Source organism: Chelonia mydas, chromosome 5 (assembly GCF_015237465.2).
Source record: "Chelonia mydas isolate rCheMyd1 chromosome 5, rCheMyd1.pri.v2, whole genome shotgun sequence".
NCBI classification, from domain to species: Eukaryota; Metazoa; Chordata; order Testudines; family Cheloniidae; genus Chelonia; species Chelonia mydas.
Window position 1 is genome coordinate 67,309,348 of NC_051245.2, and position 27,231 is coordinate 67,336,578.

The following is a 27,231-nucleotide window of genomic DNA, read 5'->3' on the forward strand; positions in this document are numbered from 1 at the left end:
TATCCCTCTCTCTAGTGGCAGGTCTACATAAAGGAGAACAACCTTCTACTGTTACCTGTTACTCAGCTCAAGCAGCAGAGGACTGTTCTATTGTTCTAAAGAGCCCAATGCTGCTGATGACTCAAATCGGGGTCAGTGTGGTTCCTCACAATGAAATTTTTGCTTTTTGAGTTTGCTTTTTAAAAAGCTTGGGAAATAAAATCCTTAAAAGCTATGGTAAAAGTATTATGCTAAGGTTGCAAAGACAAGCAGTCCACCTTAACTCTGGCAGTTCTTAACTTTTATTTGTGTTGTGAATGAGGCCCGGAATTGCAGGAAGGATATTGTTGAAGTACTTACACGTGTCCATTCCAGTGTAGGTGTGTGCATGCCCCAAGCACTGTTGCTGAAATTTTTTCCCTTAGTGGTATCTGTCAGGTCGGTTCAGGCAGGCAGCGTACTGGGCAATTCGTGATACTGTCCGCTGCAGAGGCATTTGTGGCTGCTAGAAACCTGCTCACACTGCCTCAGAGATCCAGGACTCGATAGCGCTGGTTTCAATGAGCATCAGAGAACCCTCCCCCAGGTTTTGCGTGACACTGTGATCACACTCTAGGGGAAAACCCCCTTTGATAGCCTGGCCTTGGGTTTTTCCTCGGCACCAGTCACCAGCACTGAGAGGGTTGGCACTGCCATGGTCTCCTTGCTGCAGCTCGTTTTCCTCATTGGAGTCCTACTCTCCACGCTGCTGTGACTGCACAAGCTACTTCCCTCCTTATTCTGCTGGGACATCTGGTGCTATGGTGCTGCTGAGCACTCTGTCTATGGGACCATGGGGACCAGCAACCATGCAATGGCCTTTCTGGAACCCATGGGGGTTTCCCCTGGGCCAGGGCACTATCTCGAGGCATTCATACTTGATGGACTCGGAAAGTAGAGTGCCTCCGGTACTGTGCTGTGAGATGCCAGACCCAGACTCCGGTGCGGAGCCTAGTGCCGAACCTCAAGGGCAGGTTTCACAGGTCTCAGTGGAGATAGAATGAAGGGGCAGAGGCCTCGCAACCGGCTTTAGCTTTCTCCTCCTCCTCTTCTCCAGATGAGACACTGGTGGCTACCAGTGTATCACCATCCTAAAATGACCACAAGGTTCACCAGGACTTATTAAAGTGTATGGCCTCGAACTTGGGTATCCAAGGCTAGGTGGTCAAAGAGGTGACTCATGGCCTATTAGTCATCTTGTCAGCGGCGGGTCCCTCAAGAGTGGCTCTCTCTCTTAACAAGGTGATCGTGGACCCAGTTAAGGTGCTCTTGCGGACGTCTGGCTCCCTCCTGCCTACAGCTAAATGGACGGAGCGAAAATACTTCATGCCAGCTAAATGGTGTGAATTTCTGTTCTCACACCCTCTTTCACTCAGTCTTCTAAGGGTGGCAACCACCAGTGAGAAGGACTGTGAGCGTCAAGCAGGGCTCACACGCAAGGCGAAGGATCCCAAGAAGCGGGACTTGTTGGGTGGAAAGCCTACTTGACGGGTGGGCTGGAGCTCTGAATAGTGAATCAACGAGATCTAAAGAGATTAAAGTTCTGCATGGTCTTCTTGGTTTCCATCATTCCTTTGCCAGATCCGGGGGATTGGTGTGCTGCACTCGACCTAAAAGAAGCATACTTCCACATATAGATTTTTCCAAAGCACAGAAGGTTCCTAAGAGTTGTCGTGAACCAGACTCATTACCAATTGGAAGTTCTGCCATTCGGGCTGTCAGCCGCCCCATAGGTCTTCACCAAATGTCTGGCAGTAGTAGCGGCCTTCCTCAGGAGAAAGGTAGTTCACATTTTCCCATATCTTGACGACTGGTTAATCAAGGGCCGGTCCAGAACTCATGTGGAATCCGACATCCATTTCATCCAGTCGACCTTCCAGGTGTTGGGCCTATTAATAAACAACCAGAAGTCTACCCATAGCCCTGTACAAAGGATATAGTTCATAGGGGTGGTTTGGGATTCCCGTACAGGCAAAGACCCTTCTTCTGGAGGATCGTTTTCGCTCAATCTCGACTCTGATAAGCTCTCTTCAGGCACATCTGACCATGACAGTCCGAATATGCATGAGCCTTCTGGGTCACATGGCATTATGCACATATGTGGTATAACTGCGAGAGTACATCTCAGATCTTCCCAGGCCCGGTTGGCCGCTGTATATTCACCCTCGCAACATCATCTGGACATGATACTTATGTTCCCCTCAACTCACTGACTTGGTGGTTGAATCAAGGCATAATCTGCGTGGGTGACCTGTTGTCTCAAGACGAGCTCTCAATCCATATCAATATCTGGGAACTCAGGGCAGTCTGCCTGGCCTGCCAAGGCATTTTTAATCCACATTACAGACAAGGCAGTCTCAGTTCTCATGGACAATATAATCGCCATTTACTACATCAACAGGCAGGGAGAAGCACATTCTTCCCCCTGTGCCAGGAGGCAGTCTGACTGTGGGAGTTCTGCATTACACACTTCATCTACCTAGAGGCATCTTATGTGCCAGGTACACAGAACCAACTTGTGGATTGCCTCAGCAGGTCCTTTTCCACTCACCACAAATGGTCCCTTTGACTGGACATGGCAAGGCACATCATCTTCCAGAAGTGGGGGACTCCCCTTATAGACCAGTTTGCTACCCAGAACAACAGGAAATGCCATCAGTTTTGCTCCTTGCAGGGCCACAGACTGGGGTCTCTTATGGATGCCTTACCTGTTGGCCTGGATAACTCACCTCTATTATTGCCTTTCCCCAATTCTATTAATCCACAAGGTTCTGTCAAAGATCAAGCAGGAAGATCATCCTTATAACCCTGGCGTCGCCCAGACAGCACTTGTTCACCACCCTCTGAAGCTTTCCAGTGGAGCCCCCAATCCGTCTCCCCCTGCACCCTGATCTGATCACCCAGGACCATGGTCAGCTGCTCCACCCAAACTTCAGTTCTCTTCATTTGTCGGGCTGGAAGCTTCATGGCTGAATCCTGAAGAGCAGGCTTGCTTGGAGCAGGTTCATAGAATCCTATTAGGCAGTAGAAAAACCTACACCAAGGCAATTTACCTGGTAGAGGGAAATGATTCTCTACCTGGTCTTCTCAACTCGGAGTACCACCTACACAGTCCTCATTGCAATTTATTTTGTAGTACCCTCTGCTTTTGAAACAACAAGGTCTGGCCCTTTTCTTCAGTTAAGGTCCACCTGGTGGCCATTTCAACCATCTGCCCTAAGGTTGACAATAGATTGGTCTTTTCGTATGAAATGGTAATTGGTTTTCTCAAAGGCCTGGAGAGGATGTTCCCTCAGATAAAGGAACCGAACCCTCCTTGGGACCTAAACCTCATCCTGGCAAAGCTGACAGGCCCACCCTTCAAGCTGCTAGCAACATGCTTCGGCCAGGAGGGTTTCGGAGATCGAAGTCCCAGGGTTGATTTGATTTAAATCAAATTGATTTAAATCACTAGTCAGGAAGACTCGATTTAATCATGGATTTCTACATAAAAGTACATTCTTGTTGGTGGTTATAACCTTAATAGAACCTTAATATTCTTCACAACTCAGAGATAGATGTAGATTTCATTTTTAGAAGGTACACACTGTACATTTTTAAAGTGATCTATTTTGAAAACTTTTCAGATTAGTTTTACAGCTGTATCAGAAAATGAATGATTGTTTGGTTATTTCATTTACCAAAGGTAGTTGAAGCAGATATGTATGAAGTCATTGGGAGGTGAACTATCTCCAATTCAACAGATTAATCATTAATATTTGGAGGATTTTCTCGCCATGCTGTATTAGGAGGAGAACATCACCAGACAGACATTTTAAATGGTTTTATTTAACTAAAACAACAACGTTATGTATTCTGGATTTTTTTCTTCAACAGCAAACATATAATATTGTAACAAAAGAAGCATATGATTTTTTGAATTTAAACATTCAAGTTTTTTAAAATAAGGTTTGTTTTTGTTAAAATTGTTTTTAATTAAAATAGTTAAATAAAATATTAAAAAAACAAAACAAAACCCCACAAAAATTAAATTGACTATGTCAGCCAGGTCAATATGAGAAATTTAAAATATTGGCTTCTGCAGCTAACTCAGTCATCTTCGCCTTCATTTTCCTGTTTGTTCATAATCTGGAAAGAAAAACAAACTTTCCTATTTTTTCAGGTCCCAAACGATTTCTCAGTTTGGAATGAATCAGTCCAAAGGAAGAAAATATTCTTTCTACACCGGCAGAAGAAGCTACGGCTGATAAAAGTGAGATTATCACTTCAACAGTCTGTGAATCCAAGTGCTTAAGTGACTTCCACCAGTTCACTTGTGTGAATTTCTTTAAAACATCATCAACAAACATATATTTCTTCAATCATTCACCTTTAGCTCTGAAGTTTATTGTAGTTGGCATTATGGAGGGATGATTGCTGGATGTCCATGTCATAGCCACCTCCTCTTCTTCAGCATTTAAGGTTTCACCCTGGTACCAGGTATTGATAATATTTGCAAGAAAATGAGTTGGAGATAGTGCTTGTCCCATTGGTTTTTTTTAATGCTTGTAATTTAACTCTGTCATTGCATATTTCTCTTTTTAAGATCTCACTCAGTTCCTTTCAAATTTCAACAGCGTCAACAATAAAACACCTATTTTCCCCCTGCATTTTGTTCAAGGCTACAGAAATAGGCTTCAGGGTAGTCAGCATGTGGTCAACTTTTCTCTTAAGCCCAATGTTGAGAACTTTGGCTGTGACAGTGCCATCTGATTTTTCATGATTTTGTCCTCAGATTAGGCCAGTTCTTGATATGTGCTCAAAACAGTCCACTACTGAGTTCCATCGCATGTCTTGTGGGAGAGTTAGCTTGGTTCCTTCCAATTTTTTTCAGAGCAGCTGCTGCAAAGTGGTTGTTATGGAAATATTTTGCAATTTCAACAACATTAACATTTATTTCTGGATCACTGAAGTCTTTGGCTAGGAGGTGCATCAAATGAACACTGCAACCATATGTTGTGAGCTTGGGACTCTCTTAACTCTCTTCTAAATTTCTTCTCATCTTGGATACATTTGCAGCATTGTCTGTGACCAAGCTGCGTACTAGGGATTTGAATTTTTTTTCCACAGTTTGTTATAGCTTTTACTGCTGCTACTTATAAGTGTTCTCTTGTGTGTGTGCATTTCCTGATGTATCAATTGTTTCTGTAAGGAAGATACTTTCTTCTTCTGTTGTCACACAAGCACATACAAAAGGATTGTGTGGACATTGCTCCACCTATCAAGACTCAGGTTAACAATTTCACCCTCTAGACCTTTTTGCACACTGCTCAATTTCCCTTTCATACACTTTATCCAGCCATTTGCTTGCAACATCTGCTCTTTTGGGTGGACTGTATCCTGATCTTAATGTCTGAACCACGTTAATGAAGTGTAAGTTCTCAATCATACGGAAAGGAGAGTTTGTTGTATAAACAAACCGGACAATTTTTTCATCAATTACCTGTTTTTGTAATCTGCTGGTTCTTATCATAAACTTATCTATGCTTGTTTCTGGATGATGGAGATTTTTTTTTTTTCTTTTTGCTACAGGTGATATACTGTGGCTGTGTGCCATACATGATGTGACTGAAACACTATCATTGGCAGATAACTCTGAAACTATAGAAAATTATGGTGATGTTGAAGGTGAATAGTCTTCAGAAACCTGTACGTTGAGGATGGATTCTCCTAAACAAAATAAGTCAATGCACTTATTTAATTTTTATTAGCATACTGCTCATTATTACTTATTGCATTCACTGACACTCAGTACTACTTTAAAGGTGAAATTGTAAAAGGAAGATCTGCCTATTACAGCTATTTATTTTTTTTGTCACAACTGCATCTAAAATGATAGTACTATAGAGTAAAAACTATATGTTTTTCTCAAATATGAGAATTCAAGAATAGTCCAGTAGGAAGACCAGCAGTCCTTAAGAAAGAAGTATGAAATAAAAAAATTTACCAACCTGAAGATCCTGCATGTTCAGACGTGTTCCTTTCATCATCTTCAACGCAGCTTCCTCCTGAGAAGAAACACTTCTCTTGATGTTGTTTCATTCAGGAAACCAGGCCTTGCATTTCTTTGTTGCACTGTTTGCATTTTGCATGCATGCCTGTCTTACCCACAGGTAGAGGAACTTCTTTAAAATATTCCAAAATTGGGAATCTCTTATGGCCTGGTGCCATTATAGGTTTTCCCTTCTAGTGAGAGAATCGTTTGGTATATCTCAAATCCAATGAAGGGTACACTCAGAAAGACCTCAAGATTTCTGGAATATGCTGCTAAAAGTTTCACTTTTGTTTCTACTGCCTGTCCCTCCCTTCTCACATTTATCTCCAGACTTCTTCTCCTTGTCCAGATCTATTCCAGCACAATCAATCTTCTATTCATTGAACTTTTTGAAACTTTGCACTTATAGAGAGAGGTAAGGGATTGACTCTGTGTACACAAATTTGCAGAGGGACAATACGGTTGAGGTCTGTTATTTCTCATCTCTATATATTATGTTATATTTTATTATATTATATTATTTAAAAACATTTTTGCTGTTAACAAACATCTCTGGAGCCACAAATCCACAGTTTGAGAACTGCAAAACTAAGCATCTCTGATGGTATCTTCTAGATTGAGCACTGAGTCCCATTGGGTAGATAGAAAGATTAAGCTAAATAATCTATACAGAAGCCCCTGGAACTCCATAAGATTGGGTCCCTAATCCATGAACTACTGGAACTCATTTCCAAAACTTTTATTAAATGTTACATGAATATTGTCTCATATTATAGAATTAAAATGTATAATCCCCGTTCAACAGTGAGATATCTTTGAGCTATAATGTATCTTAATTAACACTACCTTTAGATAGGTTTTTTTCCTCAAAAAGCATTTTATCAAAAAATCCAATTTAAATAAAGAAAAAATCATTGATTTTTATCCACCTTGACTAATTCTTTATTCTGTGCATAGTTTGGATGGGGTGCAGTAAATAATGAATGAGGCAACACATAAATTGATTAGGATAAAAGAAATATTGAGTTCTTACCCATCCGGTGAGCACCATCCCTTCTGAATGAGCAAGGAATCCTGTGGGGAAAAAATAGTATGTGATCATATAATCAAATCAGTGGTGTCAGAACGTTGGTGGTTCGGGGGGTGCAGGGAGCTGTGGCCCTCCAACTTTTTGCTGTGGCGAATCTAGCCCTCTTCCCATCTTCCGCCTGAGGAAGCTGGTGCAGCCAGGCCAGGGATCCTGGGCAGTTGTGGAAGGTGTGTGGACACTCCACCTGCCGGCAGTGCTGGGGGGGGCCCAAGAGCAGCCCCTGGCCTGTGTCCCTGTCCAGGGCAGGTGGAGGATCTGTGCCGTGGCTCTCCATAGCTTCCCACGTGCCTCTTACCATGGCCAGGCTGCAGCTCCAAAGCCCCGCCCCCCTGGCCGGAGTAAGAGCCGCACGGACAACAGTGGGGAGCCTGGGTCCCTCCCACCTGCTTGGGTGGGGGGTGGGCTCCCTGGCCTTGCTCTGGCTTGGCTGGGGGCATAGCCTCTGGAGGAAGAAGGGGTGTGGGGGCAGGCCTTGGGGGGAGGAGGAGGGGAATTGGGGGAAGGTGTGGGGTAGGGGCAGGCCTTACAGGGAAGAGGAGGGGCCTCAGGGGGAAGGGGTGAGGCAGGACCCTGTTGGGAAGAGGAGGGGTGGGGCCTTATGGGGCCAGGCCCTGGACCCCCCACTTTTGGGAAGGCTCTGCTGCAACTGAATCTAAGACTGTATCATAATGCATATTCACAAAGGGGCTGAATTAAGGTTGCAGTGGTGGCATTTCTGAACTTTTGAGCACTTGATTTTGTAACCTTATTAGTCTTTTTACATTGTGTTTGGGGGTTTATAGATGGCTGTTAGCCTTCTGGAAACTGATTCCCAAAGTGTTAACACCTGACAATTGACTAATTATTAGGAATTTTGTGGATTATCAGGAGCACTGTACTGTGAAGAAAGGAGGCTCTGTGGATACTAGGAGTCAGGCAGGATAATCTGGGATTTTTGTCTTGTAATATGTCTGTTTCCATTGATCTTTGTCTCAACTATTTAATCAAATCAATCTATTTAGTTTGGGAATTTAATATATCTTGTGTACTTGTATGGACCTCTTGCCATATTATCGAAGAACTTCACAATTTTTAATATATTTATCTTCACAAACATTCCTGTGAGATAGGGAAGTACCGTTACGGTAGTACTTTATGCAGATGGAGAAGACTGCATAAGAGAGACTGAGCAGTTTGCTCAAATTCATACAGGAAGTCTGTGGTGGAATAGCGAATTGAAACTGGATCTCCCAAGTCCTAGGTTAGTGCTTTAACCCCAGGACCGCCTTTCCCCTCTGCTAGCTGTTTTCTAAGTGGTTACTGTGCAAGACAGAGCTGAGTCTTGCTGTTGAAAATTGTGGCTGACTGACTATATTAGTTCAGAGATGAGTGGTTAAATTAAAATAGTTGCTTCTTGCTTTAAATTTCAGTATGTGTCATAATTTTGTGATCATTACATTTTATAGGTTCCTCTTTCAATATATTTTTCATTAATTTTCTGTCTGCAGATGTGGTGACTAGAAGAACCTCTATTGTTGCCCATAGCACATATAGTGCCTTATAAAGATGGGGTTTGGAAGTGACCTGAAGTATTCTCATGATGCTTTGTTAAAATTGCAAGATTGGGAGTTACGACTACTGGAAACTGTGAAGAAATTTATGGCCATGCGAGTAAAAAGTGACAAAGAATATGCATCCACGTTACAGAATCTTTGTAATCAAGTTGATAAAGAGAGTACTTCCCAGCTGGATTATATTAGCAATGTATCCAAGGTAAGAGAACATTATTTAGAAATTGAAATTGGGGAGTCATTGTTTTAATTATATAGAAAAGGTAGTTGGCTGTTAACTCCTTTTTTCTTAGTTATAAAGTAAACTTAAAAGATGAACTTGAAAAGTGTGTCATTGTCCTGTGGTATTTTTGTCCCTTTGTGGGTAGATTGCTTAAGCCACTCTGAGCCTTGTGTTTCATCTACTTTATTCTCCCACCTTTCCAATTTTCCTTCTGGGTTAGACCAGCTATAATTCTACGTGAATCATGTGCCCACTGGACTCCACTTATGCAGCTTCTTGAGAGTTAGTTTTAGTAAAGAGTTTGAAGTGAGGTGCGGCAGTTCCTGGGCGGAATGTGTATCATGCAAACTCTCCTTTTGGACTGAAAAAGGTGGACCAAGCTAGAATCCCTAATTTTGAGCTCTGGTATTGTAGTCCCTGGGCTGACCCACCTATTCTTATGTTTAGGGGTTTTGTGATTATAGTGTGTTGTAGTAAGATTTTTTTTTTAAAGAGTTAAACAGAAACTATTGTTTTTACAATGTACAGGTTGTGATAAAATAGAAAAAAGCCAGGAAATTCAGAGCTAAGGCTGACATTCTGACCATTATTCACACCATGGTGTGTAGTTGTAAAAACAAAGCATTAATTAAGACCAAAGTTTCTCAGACTTCTTCTCATAATTGTAATATTGTTAAATATAGTATTTTGTATACAGTTTAAAATGAAAAAAAAACTTTTATGAAAGGTTAAAAACCATACATTATGTACTGAATAGATACAAAACAGGTACAGCAGCGGCAGTGGCAAAGCAAGCGTCCCCATTTCACCTGTTAATAAGCCTTAGGCCTGACTTACGACTGCTTTGGTAGTGAGAGGTCTATTCTCTGTCTTAATGGCTTCTTCAGTTCTTTACCTCGCTGCTGAAAACGCTGGACTGGAGCAACTCACTTATTTCACAGTGGGCACCAAATCACTTTTAATCTGAATTGGACTGGAACAAGTGACCAAGAGGCTTCTTATCCTTTGTCTATCCTTGAATCACACATGATAGAAAAAGAGTGGGTAAACCTCCCCTCTTTCGAGGCACTAATGGAAACAACTGACCCCCCCCCCCCCCCAAAAAAAAAAAAAAAAAAAAAAAAAGAGTTCATGACACCTTAACTTATGAGTAAGGCTATGTTTTAGTCACTGGTGTTTTTAATAAAAGTCATGGACCAGGTCAGAGGCAGTAAACAAAAATTCGTGGCCTGTGACCTGTCCATGACTTTTACTATATACCCATGACTAAAACTTGGCGGAGGGGGAGGCGGCTCGGGAGGGCGGCCCAGGGGGCCCTGCAGGTGCTGTGGGGGATGGCCCAGGGCTGCCGCGGGTGCTGGGGAGCGGGGAGACATGGCCCGGGGGGGCGCTGCAGGTGCTGGGGTGAGGAGGTTGGTGGGATTGGGGCAGGCTCCCTACCAGACTCTTGGAAAGCGGCAACCCCAGCTCCTAGCTCCACATGCCTCTGCTATGCCCCGATCCCCGAGTTTGTGCTTCCACTTCTCTGCTGTTGGAAAAATTAATGGTGTTTACACAGTGTCTTCAATGTAAATAGGAAGCTAGAAATTATAGCGAATTGATAAGGGAAGCAAAAAGGGAAGGAGAAAAATCTGTGGCCATCAGAGTTAAGGACAGAAAGAAGGCGTTTTTCCGAGTACGTTAGGAACAAAAGAAATTATAAAAATGATATTGGTCCATTACTAGATGGAAATGATAGACTTGTCAATAATACAGAAAAGGCAGAAGTGTACAGTAAATATTTCTGCTCTGTTTGGCAAAAAGCCGGACTGCTATCATATGATACTGCTACATATGAAATACTTTCCATTCCAACAGAAACTGAGGGGGTTGATGCAGCTGCTACAATTAGACATCCTTGGGCAGAGAGCCAAGATTATAGAGGAGTGTGGTTACACAACTCCCTGTCCATTGAACAGCAGCTACAAAAGCAAGACTTTTTTTTTTAAAAAAAAATCAGCATGTCTGGATAACTTGCATCTGAGAGTTTTAAAGAGCTGGCCAAGAAGCTCTCAGGACTGGTTAATATTAATATTAAGTCTAGGGAAGTTCCAGAAAACTGGAACAAATCAAATGTTATGCCATATTTTAAAAGGGTAAATGGGACAACCTGGGTAGTTATAGGCCTGTTAGCTTGACATTGATCCTGGGCAAAATAATGGAATGGTTCATATAGGATTTGATCAATAAAGAATTAAGGGAGAGTAACATAGGTAAAGCCAATCAACACAGGTTTGTGGAAAATGGATCCTATGAAATTAGCTTGATAGCCTATTTTGTTGAGATTACAAGTTTGGGTGATAAAGGAAGTGTTAATGTAATAAGTTTTTGTAAGATATTTGACTTGGGACTGCATGCGACATTTTGATTAAGAAACTAGAACAATGCAAATTCAACATGGCACACATTAAATGTATAAAAACTGGCTAATTCGTATGTCTCAATGTAAGTGTTAATGGGATTCACCACTGAGCAGGTGTTTCTAGTGGGATTCCACAGGGATTGGTTGTTGGCCCTATACTAAAGATTTTTATCAATGACTTGGAAGAAAATATAAAACTGTTACTGATAAAGTTGCAGAGGATATAAACATTGAGGAAGTGGTGAATAATGAAGAGGTCAGGTCACTGATTCACAGTGATCTGGATTGCTTAATAAACTGGGTGCAGGCAAATAATATGCAATTTAGTATGAAAGTCAATACATCTAGGAACAAAAAATGTAGGCCATATTTGGAAGAGGGGAGATTTTGTCTTGGGAAGCAGTGACTCTGATGAGGGGGTTAAGGTGGATTATCAGCTGAACATGAACTACCTGTGTAACAGTGAGGCCAAAGGGCTAATGTGATCTTTGGTTGTATAAACAGGAGAATCCTGAGTAGGAGTAAGGAAATTATATTATCTGTGTATTAGGCACTGGTGTGATGCTACAGGAATGCTGTGTCCAATTCTGATGCCCACAGTTCAAGGATGTTAAGTTGGAGGGGGTTCAGAGAAGAGTCAGGAGAAGGATTAAAGAATTAGAAAACATGTAATCATCTTTGAGTGCTTGCTCCTGTCGATTCCATGTTAGATCTGTGCACACCCATGTGCACGGCTGCTGGAGATTTTTCCCTTTAGTGGTATCCATAGGGCTCGCTCTGGTGCCCTCTGGAGTTGTGTGCTAATGTGCTGGTATATGGAGTGCTGCTGGCCCTGAGCCCTCTGTTCCTTCTTGCCCACCTGTGATGGTCACTTTCTACGGATACCACTAGGGGAAAAATGTCCAGCAGCCGTGCATGTGGGCGTGCCCAGACCTAACATGGAATGGACGTGAGCAGCACATCTTGAACAACATTTATGAAAGGTAGGTAACAGTTTGGTTTTTATAGTTGAAGACTCAAGGAGCTCTATCTGTTTAGTTTAACAAAGAAAGAGTTAAGGTGTGGCTTGATTATAGTCTATAACTACTTACTTGGGGAACAGAAGTTTGATACTAGAGGGCTCTTCAATTTAGCAGACAAAGGTATAACAAGATTCAGTGGTTGGAAGGTGAAGTTAGACCAGTTTAGATTAGAAATAAGGCACAAATTTTTAATAGTGAGGTTAATTTCCGAGGGTTGTGGTGGATTTCCCATCACAGGAAGTTTTTAAATGAATATTGGAGTTGGTTCAGGCAAGTCCTATGGCCTGTGTTATACAGGACATCAGATAAAACGATTAAAATGTTCACTTCTGGCGATATAGTCTATAACAATATGATTTCCCTCCCAAAAGAATTCTCTTTTCATTATAGTGTCCCCATTCTTTTTTCCATTCAGCCACTTTATCAGTGTATTTTGAACATTTCTTTTACTTCAGTTATTGTAAACGTCAGTTTCTATTTATTACAATATTTGTCATTTCTGTTTCTTATTTACTCTAATTTTGTCTAACTAAGAGAATGATTTTCAGTTTAAACACCATGGGAGTCTAATATTTTTATCTTGTTTTTTACACAGTATACTTCACACTAGAACTCAATATTTCCCGCTAAATAAGTGTATTTTTTTTATACCATAGAATCCCAAATATTATGGTATAAAATACTGTGCAAGTTTAGTACTGGAGTGATTGCTATACCTAAAATGCTGGCATTTCTGAGGGGGTGAAATGCAGTAGCTATTCTGTGCTAGCAATGCCATACAACAGTTTTTTAGACAACAAAGTTGAGAATAGCATATTCTTTTCTCTCTTGGATAAGAAAAAATAACTTTTCCTATATGATTGTAAGTAGTCAGTTCCTTAATTTTATTTTTCAGCTTTTAGATCCCATTGTTTAAGTACAATGTAATAGGACTATTTCAGTACCTTGATGAGCGAATTCCAGAGAACACTTAAGTACTGTAAGAAATGCTATGGATAATTTAATAGGTTTGGGGTCTTCCATTTAGGTTTCTGTTAAACTCAGTCTAGTCTGGTGTTAAGGGGGCATGCACAGATGGAAGTGCCTTTTTTCAGATGAGATGTAAAAAGGGAGAACACAGTCAATTGTGGTAATGAAAAAAACATGGTACAAACATTGGTACAAAAAAACCCCACATTTTATTAGACCAAGGCATTGATCTGAGTGTCCAGGCCGTATTCTGACACTGATAACTATATATTGTATCCATCTAAATTCTGTAATTTCAACTGGGACATGGTAATTCATAGCAGTGCTGAAGTAAAAAATTCTACTATCGTGAAGTTGAATGCCCAGTGAACCCCATTCTATTCTCTTTAGCAGAACTGGACGAGGTTCCATGGGCTATCAAATACTTTTATTCAAGTTAAATGCTAGTTTGAGGCTCATGTCAACAGCTTATGTACATTAGTGTAGCTCCAGTGAAGTTAATGGAGCAATGTCAGTTCTCTCCAGCTGAGGTTCTGGCCCTGCGTGTAACATCATTTACTCTACTAAAAATTACCACGGCTATGGCCAAGAGAATTAGTAATGTAATTGAGATGGATTTAAATAAAAGGAAAAATCTGCCAGGACAGTGGAAACATATACAGGAAAGGGAAGAAGAAAGGACATTGGGAGCATGTCTGTCAAAGTAAAGGAATTTGGGTGATCACGCAAGTGAGGGTTAATGGTTTTCATGACAGACCCAGACTTTGGCGTGATGCTGAAATGTGACTATGATACATCATTAATACATCTCTAACTCCCTTTCGTGGGTGGGTTAAAGACATGGTTACTATATTTAAAGTGTGCATTCAGGCAAATGTTCAAAAATATTCTTTCTAAAACCCCTTTAAATGATGATGTATTTTTCCAACAGTTTCTTTGGATCATGCAGTAGCAGATAAGTTCTTTTCTCCCTTTTCCTTCTTCCAGTCTTGGCTGCTTATGGTACAGCAGACAGAGCAACTTAGCAGGATAATGAAGACACATGCAGAAGATCTTAACTCTGGGCCACTACATAGACTTACAATGATGATCAAAGATAAGCAACAAGTAAAGAAGAGTTACATAGGTGTTCATCAGCAAATTGAGGCAGAGATGTTCAAGGTACCTTATTAAACATGATTTTTTAAAAAATTTACTAAATTACTAAAGCTTTCTAAAGTAGTATATAGAATTATTTCATATAAATATTCACATGAATACTGCAGATGCCACCATTCCTCTTTATCTTGCAGTACAAATAAATACAAATTTATTATAATTGGATTGCATTTTCCTCTTGTTAACCCAGTTCCTCCATGTTTTCTGCAAGTTATTAGCTGAAAAGACAGAGGTGGGAAACTGTCCTGCAAGTGAGTTCGGTTAGGCTAACAGCTCTGGAAATTTTCTCCTTCCAGTAGAGCGTGACTGTGTGAATCCCTTCTCCTGTCTCCTCTAGGCATTCCTGGGGTCAGGGCTTGAAAAATCCACTAATCTAAGGCAAGTAAAAGCTTTTCTTGATGAGTGCTGTAAGTTTCTGAGGAATCTAAGCTTGTGTTTAAAAAAAATTCTCCCCTCAGCAGCCATAGTGGGTTTTGAGGTGGACTTCAAATGTATCTGATACCTAGGATCCTGAGGCTGATATGAATAATGGAGCCCCTAAACAAGTATGGCAACAAGTTTTCAATGAGCAATAATCATCCCTTGGATTAACTTCATTGGATGCAATATTACTACTGAAATTTAAGGGGACAGCTTCCTATTAGGAATCCCAGCAACCTCTGCTTTCCCAGAAGCTGGTGGGAGATTGACATATCACATGGGTGTTGTCGTCATTATTCTGGGGTTAATAGGCTGAAAAGTCAAACTATTGGGTGCCTGTTAAAACTTCCAAGTCCTATGTGTGGGCCTATGAATGGATGTGCTTTTGGGTGTATCAAATATTCTGGGGTGGGAAAGATTGATGGAATAAGTTGGGAAGAAAAAGTACAAAATATGGAGCAAGAGAGAATGAGTGAGTGAAGGGACAAGGGGAAGGGAAAAAAGGAGAGACAAAATCTAGGATGGGTAGAAAACAATTTAGAGAAAGGGAAAAAATGGAGGAGGTGGTAGTGGAAGAACATTGTAGATAACTCTGTACTATACCATGTTCTGCTAGAGGACAGAAAAAAAGATAACATTTATATGATAATATTGTGATGGGTTGCCCCCCTTCAAGATGCCACCTGGACCTGATGTGCTGAGATACCACTGAACCCGCCTGTTCTGTCATTATGGGCCCCCTTTAGCCTGTCTTGCTGAGCCAGGCTCCTAGGCCTCCTCTAGCACACACACAGGCAGGGCCAGCCCGCTGCAGGAAGACTCAGCTTAAGGGACTTGCCCCAGCACTCAGGTGCCCACCTCACTTGGAGTGCAGACCCAAAGGTCTAGTGAAATCCATTCCCTCCCTCAATGAGGAAGATATGCACAACTTCTTGCCCCCCACACTCCCGTTAGAGGTTCAGAAACTGGGTTTAATAATAAAACAAATGTTATTAACTATAAAAGGCAGATTTTAAGTTGTTAAAGGGGTAGCAAACAGAACAAAGCAGATTACTGAGCAAATAAAACAAAATACGTAAACTAAGCTTGATTCACTAAAGAAACAGGTTACAAAATGTAATTTCTCACCCCAAATGTTGAATTTAGGCAGGATTCAGAGTTTCTGTAGCTCAGAGTTCCAGTTATTTTTCTTACAGACTGGACCCCTGTCTCAGTCTGGACTTACCCCTGCCTTTCCCTTCAGGTTGGTTTTTTTGTCCTTTTCAAGTACTTTCAGCAGTCTTTCTTCTTGGGTAGGCAATGAAGGAGAGTCTGGAATGCCTTCCCTCCCAGCCTTAAATAGAATTTACATGAGGTGGGAAGCGTTTTGTTTCCCAAACTTGACCTCCCCCTCCTGTGAGTGGAAAATTACTAGAAGTCCAAGATAATGTTTAGTACCATATGGCAGGACCACCTGACCGAGTAGTGTCACAGCTAGTGACACTAGTCCCTGGAGGACTCTCAGGAAGGAGAGAGATTAGTATCTTCACAGTTTTGTTGTTTCTTCTGAATGGGCCATCAGGGCTGTGATGGCCAGTTGTCTGGTGGGTGTCTTCCAAATACACACAGTTATAATAGTTAAATAATCAATATTCCTAACTTTAGATAAGGAAGTGATACATGCATACAAATCGGATAATTGCGTTCAGTAAATCATAACGTTTCCAAAGATATCTTACATGAGCCATCTTGCATAAAGTATATCTCAGTTATGTCCTATTCATATCATATTTTCATAAAATATGGAGTGTAACATCACCCTTATATTTGACAAGAAAAATTCTGCTGATCAACCAACCCTAGTAACATACATACATGTATTTTTAATTTTTTTTTTTACAGTAAATTACAATTAACTACAGTGCATGATGAGCCTTACGAGGCCTACTTTTTAGCTGAAGCAGATCATGGTTTTGGAGCAAGGTCACACAGGTATTTTTTACCCTGGCCAGTAGACTGTTGTCTTCTAGGTGTTGAGTTTTTCAAGCCCTTCCTGAGGTCCTCTAGACAAGTGTATGGATTGATTTCTGATGAGATACTGTGTATTCTTATAGTCCTACCTGCTGTTGTCTGTCCAGTGGTTTTGTGCCTTTTGGAGCACTTACTGAATGGCTCATTGAGCTACTTACTTGTCCACATAAGACCTCTTCCGTAGTACACAGCAGAATTTCTGCCTTGTTAGATAGAATAACAAAATACCCATAGCCCCCTAGGACACTATCCAATATTTAACAAGATTATCAGCTGTGCTGATTGGAGTCCATAGGACACACTGGATAAAATCTTGCCCTAGAGGAGTAATTAAAGCAAAATAAAAACGTGGTCGTTTCATATTCCAGAGAATCCTTGTTTGAAGTATTCCTTGATACCTCCCTAAGGACTTACTTGAAAACAAAAATCATGCTTTCTTCACATGTCGGTGGTGAAGACTCTACCTTGAGGTTTATTCCAATCCCACTGCGAATTTCAGATATTCTTCTTTCTGTACAAATTGGAGAAAAAGAGGGGTGTATGATGTTACTAAGACAAAAATATCAGATACACAGCACAGCCCTGGATGCTAGTAGGTACCCACTTTAGGGATTGTTTACACCAGTGGTTCTCAAAGCCAGTCCACCACTTGTTCAGGGAAACCCCCTGGCGCACCGGACCGGTTTGTTTACCTGCCGCGTCCGCAGGTTCGGCCGATCGCGGCTCCCACTGGCCGCAGTTCGCTGCTCCAGGCCTATGGGGGCTGCGGGAAGTGGCGTGGGCCAAGGGATGTGCTGACCGCCCTTCCCACGGCCTCCTTTGGCCTGGAGCCGCGATCGGCCGAACCTGTGGACGTGGCAGGTAAACAAACCGGTCTGGTGTGCCAGGGGCTTTTCCCGAAAAAGTGGCGGACCGGCTTTGAGAACCATTGGTCTACACAATACCGTAATCCACACCAGCAGGAGTGTTAATTCTGATGCACACGAGCAGGTTGTGCAGTAACTGGCATTGATTAATATACTATTGTTTGAAATATGACTACATTGACGTGTACTAGGGAATGTTAGTGTGCACCAGCAGGGTCCACACAAGACACTTGGTGTGCGACACTCTGGTCTGCATTAGAACGTACACCCTTCTGGTGTGGACTAAGGCACCATGTAGATAAACCAAAGATAATTTTGACTACTTTAATCCTCTTAGATTTATCTAGATAGGGAGTTTCTGGCTTTGTTTTCATCACTGACAGAAGAGCATATTGAGACAGGTGAGTCAGATCCATTTCACAGTTAAATATAAAGATTTCTCCTAACTAATCTCATTTCCCTGTGTTTGTTCTCCACTCTTCTGTAAAAGGACCAGTTTGTAATTGTGCTCAGCACCTAATCATGGGATGAGTAACATCAGTACCCGAGGCATTTAAGAGTCCAGTTCCATTTATTTACTTTGGTTTCACTGATTTACCATCCTTTCAGAACTTCAAAATGGAGTCTGTTTGATTCATTCTTCTAGCCAGTACCCCGGGATATTTATCTGCAGAAACCAATTGCTTCATAGCTCCAATTGTATTTCAGTTTCTTCCTTGGAAACCTTTAGGTCTAGTCCAGGGGCGGACAAACTTTTTGGACTGAGGGCCACATCGGGTTTCGGAAATTGTACGGAGGGCTGGTTAGGGGAGGCTGTGCTCCCGCCCCCTATCTGCCCCTGCTTGCTTCTTGCCCCCTGATGCCCCGACCCCCAGGACTCCTGCCCCATCGAACCCCCCCGTCCCCTGACCACCCCCGGAACCCCTGCCCCTGACTGCCCCCACTGCCCCATTAAACCCCCCTCCTTCCTGACTGCTCCCCCCCCGGACCCCTGTCCCCATTCAACCCCCCTCATTTCCCACCCTCTCACCGCCCCGACCCCATCCACACCCCCGCCCCCTGACCTCCACACCGAACTCTCCTGCCCTCTATCCAACCCCCCCTGCTCCCTGCCCTCTTAACGCTCAGCACAGAGCACCGGTGGTTGGCAGTGCTTTAGCTGCGCTGCCCGGAGCATTGCACCGGTGTAGTGTAGTAAATTGCTCTCCGTAACTGCTGACAGTAGCACATTCCTATGCGGAGCAGTTTAATACACTACACTGGCAGCATGGTGTGCTGAGGCTGTGGGGGAGGGGGAACAGCGGGGGAAGGGCCGGGAGCTAGCCTCCCAGGCCAGGAGCTCAGGGGCCGGGCAGGAGGGTCCTGCAGGCTGGATGTGGCCCGTGGGCCGTACTTTGCCCATCTTTGGTCTAGTCTGTCAAAAAGTCCTTTCCTGTCCAATGTCTACTGGACTATTTTAACAACACATGGAAATCTGACTGTTTGGGTATGTGCATGCATGCATACTTGTGGGAGCAGGACAACATAAGAAATGGTCCTGCTCTGACTTAAACTGCCTCATAACTGGTCTAGACTAGAGCTAAGAATTGAAAGAAGTGCCTTGGTTGCTTTTTGTGGGGTTCTGACAGGTAACCAATTGCTAGTTTTGTAAAACAATTCAGTAGCTGAGGCTTATGTGACCTAGCAAAAGAGAATCATGAACCACACCTGTCCCAGTCTTCACATTCCTCATACTGGAGAAAAAATGTATTGGCCTAAGAGCAGTCCATTTTGCAGAAAAGCTAAGTGTTCTCTCAGGTTGACTGAGCACAAGTGATCTCTCCTAGTCCATGAATGTTTGAGGTCACTCTATCAAAGAATCTCTTTTACCTCTCTTGTCAAGGACAGCTCTTCAGGATTTGCTTTTGATACCAGAGCCCACTGGGTTGTCAAATGTCTTCAGTCCCATGCTCCAGTGGTCTTTTGTACTTGCTGCTCGCTTCCTTTCCTCCACAATGTGCTAAAGATTAGAACTGTAAAAGGCAATGCTATTCTTGTAGCTCCTTTGCCAAAAATGTCCTGGTTCACGGAGCTGGTCCAGTTGTCTATGGAAAGAATGGTTCTCTGACCCACATTCTCAATCTCTTTGTAGGAGCCAGTTGCTCCTCTAGACCTCATAGTTGTTGGCCTGACTCACAAAAGATTAACTCTTCTATCCAAAGGCACCTTTAGTGGCTTTTGAGAGATTTTTAAAATCCAGAAGCTCTTTTGTCACTTTTCTGTTTTAGGCTTTGGAAGAAATTCTTTTCGTGTAACAAGGAATCAGATAAGCGTAAACAGTAGCTAATTAAAATCCTGATTTTTTTTTTTTCTAGCAAGATTTTATTGGGATCTTTGGGCATTATCACAGTAAAAATAAGTTAGATGTCCTGATGTGCTCCACCACACATTTGTGATGACACCAGGTCCCCCTTACACACCAGACTTTCTTTTTTCTTTTAATGATAGCATATGACAATATATTCAAGAGCATCTCTGAAATAATGAAAAAAGCATACATCCTTGATATCTTTGAAATTAAATCCTGTAATTATTTTTTCCTAATGTTAAGAAGCCTTTAACTCCTAAAGGTAAGTGTTTTAATAACTTTCCTATTTCTGCTTTATTCATAGGTTACAAAGTCAGAACTGGAGAAATTAAAATCTAATTACAGACAATTAATAAAAGAAGTTAACTCTGCCAAAGAGAAGTATAAAGAAGCTGTGGCTAAAGGTATTTTACCACTGACTAATAAATAGTGGTCATTTTAGCTCTTTTTATATTGCCTTTAATAATTACTATTGCCTGAAAATAGTTATAATAAAACAAAGTGACATTTCTGTTTCAAGCAGCTCAGTTGATGAAATATCACAAAGCTGAAATAAGACAGATTAATTGTAATAATATATATTTACACATTTCTTGATAGTACAGTTTTCTAAAGAATTCATGGGGTATGTGATGGCCCTTTCTTTTAAACTTTCATCCTTTTATTAGGTTTATTCAGATCATAAAATAGATATAACAGGTTGGCTGTAGTGGTGCTGTAGTAGCGAATGCCATTGATAATGTGGAGTTCCAACTGTGATCTCACTACATCTTATTATGCTCTAAATACTGGTGATAGCAACTGTAGCAGGGAAAACTCAGACCCTGAGGGACTTAACTTGGCTCTTGACATTTAAATAGAAGAGAAACTGATCATAAACTATTCTGTTTAAGTATGTATTTGTAGTTTTAGACTGGGATTTTCAAAGGTGTCTGAGGGAGCTAAGTATCCAACTTACTTTGAAATTCAATAGGAAGGTGAATGCCTACATTCCTCAGAGTCCTTTGGAAGTCCCTATCTTAAAGCCTGTGTGTATATTTAATTGTTTGAGATCTTAAATATTTTTCTCTGTATGTTTCTAAACATTTTTAACCTTTGAAATAAATCAGATTCAATTAATACTGGAGTGTGAATATAACATGCTCTAACCCAACCTTTTACTTTTTCTTCATATTTAGTATTTATTTTATGTTAGCACCTATAATCTTAATCAAGGATCAGAGCCCCATTGTGCTCGGCACTGCACTGATAACTAACAAAGAAAACAGTTCCTGCCTCAGGAAACTTACTCAGGAAAATTCTATATTTCAGACAATAAACAACAGGTGGATGCAACAGATAATTGAGGTAGGAGTGAGTTAGGAGGTTTAGGTAACAATTACACATAGTTGGGCTTCGCTGTACTTAATGATCTTCAGATTTATTTAAAAAAAATAAATAAAAATATCTGTCATTACTTTTTAGAGTAACAGCCGTGTTAGTCTGTATTCGCAAAAACAAAAGGACTACTTGTGGCACCTTAGAGACTAAGCAATTTATTTGAGCATAAGCTTTCGTGAGCCACAGCTCACTTCATCGGATGCATACTGTGGAAAGTGTAGAAGATCTTTTTATACACACACAAAGCATGAAAAAATACCTTCTCCCACCCCACTCTCCTGCTGGTAATAGCTTATCTAAAGTGATCACTCTCCTTACAATGTGTATGATAATCAAGGTGGACCATTTCCAGCACAAATCCAGGGTTTAACAAGAATGTCTGGGGGGGGGAGGGGTAGGAAAAAACAAGGGGAAATAGGTTACCTTGCATAATGACTTAGCCACTCCCAGTCTCTATTCAAGCCTAAGTTAATTGTATCCAATTTGCAAATGAATTCCAATTCAACAGTTTCTCGCTGGAGTCTGGATTTGAAGGTTTTTTGTTGTAATATAGCAACTTTCATGTCTGTAATCGCGTGACCAGAGAGATTGAAGTGTTCTCCGACTGGTTTATGAATGTTATAATTCTTGACATCTGATTTGTGTCCATTTATTCTTTTACGTAGAGACTGTCCCATTTGACCAATGTACATGGCAGAGGGGCATTGCTGGCACATATCACATTGGTGGATGTACAGGTGAACGAGCCTCTGATAGTGTGGCTGATGTTATTAGGCCCTGTGATGATGTCCCCTGAATAGATATGTGGGCACAGTTGGCAACGGGCTTTGTTGCAAGGATAGGTTCCTGGGTTAGTGGTTCTGTTGTGTGTGGTATGTGGTTGCTGGTGGGTATTTGCTTCAGGTTGGGGGGCTGTCTGTAGGCAAGGACTGGCCTGTCTCCCAGGATTTGTGAGTGTGTTGGGTCATCCTTCAGGATAGGTTGTAGATCCTTAGTAATGTGTTGGAGCGGTTTTAGTTGGGGGCTGAAGGTGACGGCTAGTGGCGTTCTGTTATTTTCTTTGTTAGGCCTGTCCTGTAGTAGGTGACTTCTGGGAACTTTTCTGGCTCTATCAATCTGTTTCTTCACTTCTGCAGGTGGGTATTGTAGTTGTAAGAATGCTTGATAGAGATCTTGTAGGTGTTTGTCTCTGTCTGAGAGGTTGGAGCAAATGCGGTTGTTTCTCAGAGCTTGGCTGTAGACGATGGATCGTGTGGTGTGGTCAAGGTGAAAGCTGGAGGCATGTAGGTAGGAATACAGGTCAGTTGGTTTCCGGTAGAGGGTGGTGTTTATGTGACCATCGTTGACCATGATCAATATAGCGCAAGTAGAGTAGGGGCGTTAGGGGACGAGAGCTGAGGAAACGTTGTTCTAACGCCCCTACTCTACTTGCGCTATATTGATGACATCTTCATCATCTGGACCCATGGAAAAGAAGCCCTTGAGGAATTCCACCATGATTTCAACAATTTCCATCCCACCCTCAGCCTGGTCCAGTCCACACAAGAGATCCACTTCCTCGACACTACAGTGCTAATAAACAATGGTCACAAAAACACCACCCTATACCGGAAACCTACTGACCACTATTCCTACCTACATGCCTCCAGCTTTCACCCTGACCACACCACACGATCCATCGTCTACAGCCAAGCTCTGCGATACAACTGCATTTGCTCCAACCCCTCAGACAGAGACAAACACCTACAAGATCTCTATCAAGCATTCTTACAACTACAATACCCACCTGCAGAAGTGAAGAAACAGATTGATAGAGCCAGAAGAGTTCCCAGAAGTCACCTACTACAGGACAGGCCTAACAAAGAAAATAACAGAACGCCACTAGCCGTCACCTTCAGCCCCCAACTAAAACCCCTCCAATGCATTATTAAGGATCTACAACCTATCCTGAAGGATGACCCATCACTCTCACAAATCTTGGGAGACAGGCCAGTCCTTGCCTACAGACAGCCCCCCAACCTGAAGCAAATACTCACCAGCAACCACATACCACACAACAGAACCACTAACCCAGGAACCTATCCTTGCAACAAAGCCCATTGCCAACTGTGCCCACATATCTATTCAGGGGACACCATAACAGGGCCTAATAACATCAGCCACACTATCAGAGGCTCGTTCACCTGCACATCCACCAATGTGATATATGCCATCATGTGCCAGCAATGCCCCTCTGCCATGTACATTGGTCAAACGGGACAGTCTCTTCGTAAAAGAATAAATGGACACAAATCAGATGTCCAGAATTATAACATTCATAAACCAGTCGGAGAACACTTAATCTCTCTGGTCACGCGATTACAGACATGAAAGTTGCTATATTACAACAAAAAACCTTCAAATCCAGACTCCAGCGAGAAACTGTTGAATTGGAATTCATTTGCAAATTGGATACGATTAACTTAGGTTATCTTGCATAATGACTTAGCCACTCCCAGTCTCTATTCAAGCCTATTTCCCCTTGTTTTTTCCTACCCCTTCCCTCCCCCCCCAGACATTCTTGTTAAACCCTGGATTTGTGCTGGAGATGGCCCACCTTGATTATCATACACATTGTAAGGAGAGTGATCACTTTAGATAAGCTATTACCAGCAGGAGAGTGGGGTGGGAGGAGGTATTTTTTCATGCTTTGTGTGTATATAAAAAGATCTTCTACACTTTCCACAGTATGCATCCGATGAAGTGAGCTGTAGCTCACGAAAGCTTATGCTCAAATAAATTGGTTAGTCTCTAAGGTGCCACAAGTACTCCTTTTGTTTTTGTCATTACTTTATCATTCCATCTGGTTTCCAAAGTTATATACAAGTTTCTGTGATAGTTCCTAAGAAAGTACAGGCATTACTGGCTATTTAGGAAATGGAAAAGGTTTTGTAATATCAGTATGCTCTATCTTTTATTCCTTTCCCTTCTGCTCACTGGGGATCTGATTCTGCATTTCTTGTGAATCCAAAATTCCCATTCAAGTCCATTAGAATTTTGGGGTCAGAAGTAATTAGGATTGAGGCTGTTGTGTTACTGGTCTTCTGAGTATTTGAAATTAGCATTTCCCAAAACCTCTGAGTGCTACAAACAAAAATAAAATTATTTTTGTTTGGACTGATTTACCTGTCCTACCACTGTTTGCCTCACCCCCAGCTTCATTTTGTATGTTCCTGTAGCACATTTTTATTCAATTAATACAATCTTCGCACACCAGTTTAATGTGTGACAGCATTTCTAAACTTTGGGTTATGACCCTGAATAGGGGTCATAATGTTCTCTATAAGTGATACAGCATGCAATTTATCAAGGTTTTTAAAAAGGAAATTTTTTAATGTTACAACAAAATTAGTACCCAATTAAAATAGATGTAATTCTTGTGCTCTGGTAGACAAACATGCTCTAATTGTGTAGTGTCTAGTGAGAAAGCGGGGGGAGAACTCCATCAAGGGGATAATCTACCCAGACTAAGGCTTTGTGTACACTAGGACTTTTGTCAGTCAGAGGTGTGAAAAAACGCCTCCCGACCGATAAAAGTTTCACCAACAGAAGCACTGGTGTGGATAGTGCGATGTTGATAGGAGACGCTCGCCTGTTGACATAGCTGCCACTGCTCATGAGGGGTGGTTTATTATGCCAGCGGGAGAGCTCCCTCCAGCTGGCATAGAGCGACTACATGGGAGACCTTACAGCAGCGCAATTGCAGAGGTATAGCTGTACCGATGTAAGATCGGTACTGTGTAGTGTAGACAAAGCCTAAGAATGTAAATATGTAAACACCAGAATGGCTCTACTGAGTTGCAGCACTCTGGTTTCTGTCACGCTTAACATAAAGAAAGCTATGTCTTCGTTTCTTCATGTTTATTTTGTAAGTAGCAGAAAGTACCAATCACCTCATAACGAGAGTAACCCATATTAAAAATAATTACTCACGATGTGTGTGTGTGAGAGAGACTGACTGACCAAAGAAGAACTTGGGCTGCCATGCAGAAGCTTGGCACCATGAATGTAGCCAATTTAGGAAGGTGTAGATTTGCTCAACTTGGCCCAATGTTGTGAAATTTTGTGTTCTAAATAAATATTAGCCCAGGAGTGTGAAATAGAATGAGGGGGAATAATTTGCAATCATTATTTCATTATTCCAAGTACTAGTGGAAGTACCCTTCCTAAAACTAGGCATTATAAGACTACTGAAATTACCATGAAGCCAAAGTCTGAGGTCAAACATGAGATGCTCTAAGAATCCATGGAAAACTAACTCTGAAATCAGATAAAGCACAGTTCATTTCATAATAGATTGTGTATTCTCAATAGATACACAATTTGGAGAGAAGAGTGTTTATTTCCCTAATCAGTCAAATGTGCATGACTGGAATATTGGTATAGAAGGATACAGCTTGCTCAGGAAGGACAGGCATGGGAAAAAAGGGAGGAGGTGTTGACTTGTATATTAAAAATGTATACACTTGGACTGAGGTTGAGATAGAAATAAGAGACAGACTTGTTGAAAGTCTCTGGGTAAGGACAAAAGGGGTAAAAAACCAAGGGTGATGTCATGGTAGGGGTCTATTATAGACCACCAAAGCAGGAAGAAGAGGTGGATGAGGCTTTTTTTAAACAACTAACAAAATCATCCAAATCACAGGACTTGGTGGTGATGGGGGACTTCAACTGTCCAGACAAGTGTTGGGAAAATAACACAGCAGGGCACAGATTATCCAACAAGTTCTTGGAATGTATTTGAGACAACTTTTTATTTCAGAAGGTGGAGAAAGCTACTAGGGGAGAGGCTGTTCTAGATTTGATTTTGACAAGTAGGGAAGAACTGGTTGAAAATTTGAAAGTGGAAGGCAACTTGGGTGAAAGTGACCATGAAATGGTAGAGTTCATGATTCTAAGGAATGCTAGGAGGGAGAACAGCACCATAAAGACAGTGGATTTCAACAAGTCAGACTTTAGCAAATGCAGGGATTTGGTAGGTAAAATCCCATGGGAAGCAAGTCTAAGGGGAAAAACAATTGAAGACAGTTGGCAGTTTTTCAAAGAGACATTAAGGGCACAATATCAAACTATCGCACTGTGTAGGAAAGATAGGAAGTATGGTAAGTGACCACCTTGGCTTAACCAGGAGATCTTCAGTGATCTAAAACTCGGGGGGAAAAAAAAAAAAGTACTACAAAAAGTGGAAACTTGTTCAAATGACAAAGGATGAATATAAACAAACACAAGTATGTAGGGACAAAATTAGAAAAGCCAAGGCACAAAACAAGATCAGACTAGCTAGGGACATAAAAGCAGTGGTGAGCTGGAGCCAGTTCGCACCGGTTTGCTGGAGCCGGTTGTTAAATTTAGAAGCCCTTTTAGAATCACGGGACAACTGGTTCTAAAAGGGCTTCTAAATTTAACACCCGGCCAAAAGTGGTGCCTTAGGTGCTGACTCCATGGGTGCTCCGGGGCTGGAGCACCCATGGGGAAAATTTGGTGGGTGCAGAGCACCCACCGGCAGCGTCCCGGCCCGCACCGAGTCCCAGCTCACCTCCGCTCTGCCTCAGCCTCCTCCCCTGAACACGCTACCCTGCTCTGCTTCATCCACCCCCCACCCCCTTGGTTTCCTGCGAATCAGCTGTTCGTGCGGGAAGCCTGGGAGGGCTGAGAAGCAGGAGGCGGCTTTGCACTAAGGCCCAGGGAGGTGGAGCGGAGGTGA

At 41.9% G+C, this 27,231-nt stretch overlaps 1 protein-coding gene across 19 annotated transcripts in view; it reads left to right on the top strand.

Annotated features, from left to right (window-relative positions):
* FER (FER tyrosine kinase) overlaps positions 1-27,231 on the top strand; it is a 427,220-nt gene that overhangs the window by 45,042 nt on the left and 354,947 nt on the right. For all 19 annotated transcript variants that reach the window (XR_005225689.2, XM_037901518.2, XM_043547703.1 and 16 more), the window contains 3 exons: positions 8,630-8,894; positions 14,295-14,468; positions 20,413-20,512. Coding sequence is in view for 18 of the 19 variants with exons in the window: in XM_037901518.2 (XP_037757446.1) it covers positions 8,688-8,894; positions 14,295-14,468; positions 20,413-20,512 (481 nt within the window). In the remaining variant the exon portion in view is untranslated. The remainder of the gene's footprint in view (positions 1-8,629; positions 8,895-14,294; positions 14,469-20,412; positions 20,513-27,231) is intronic.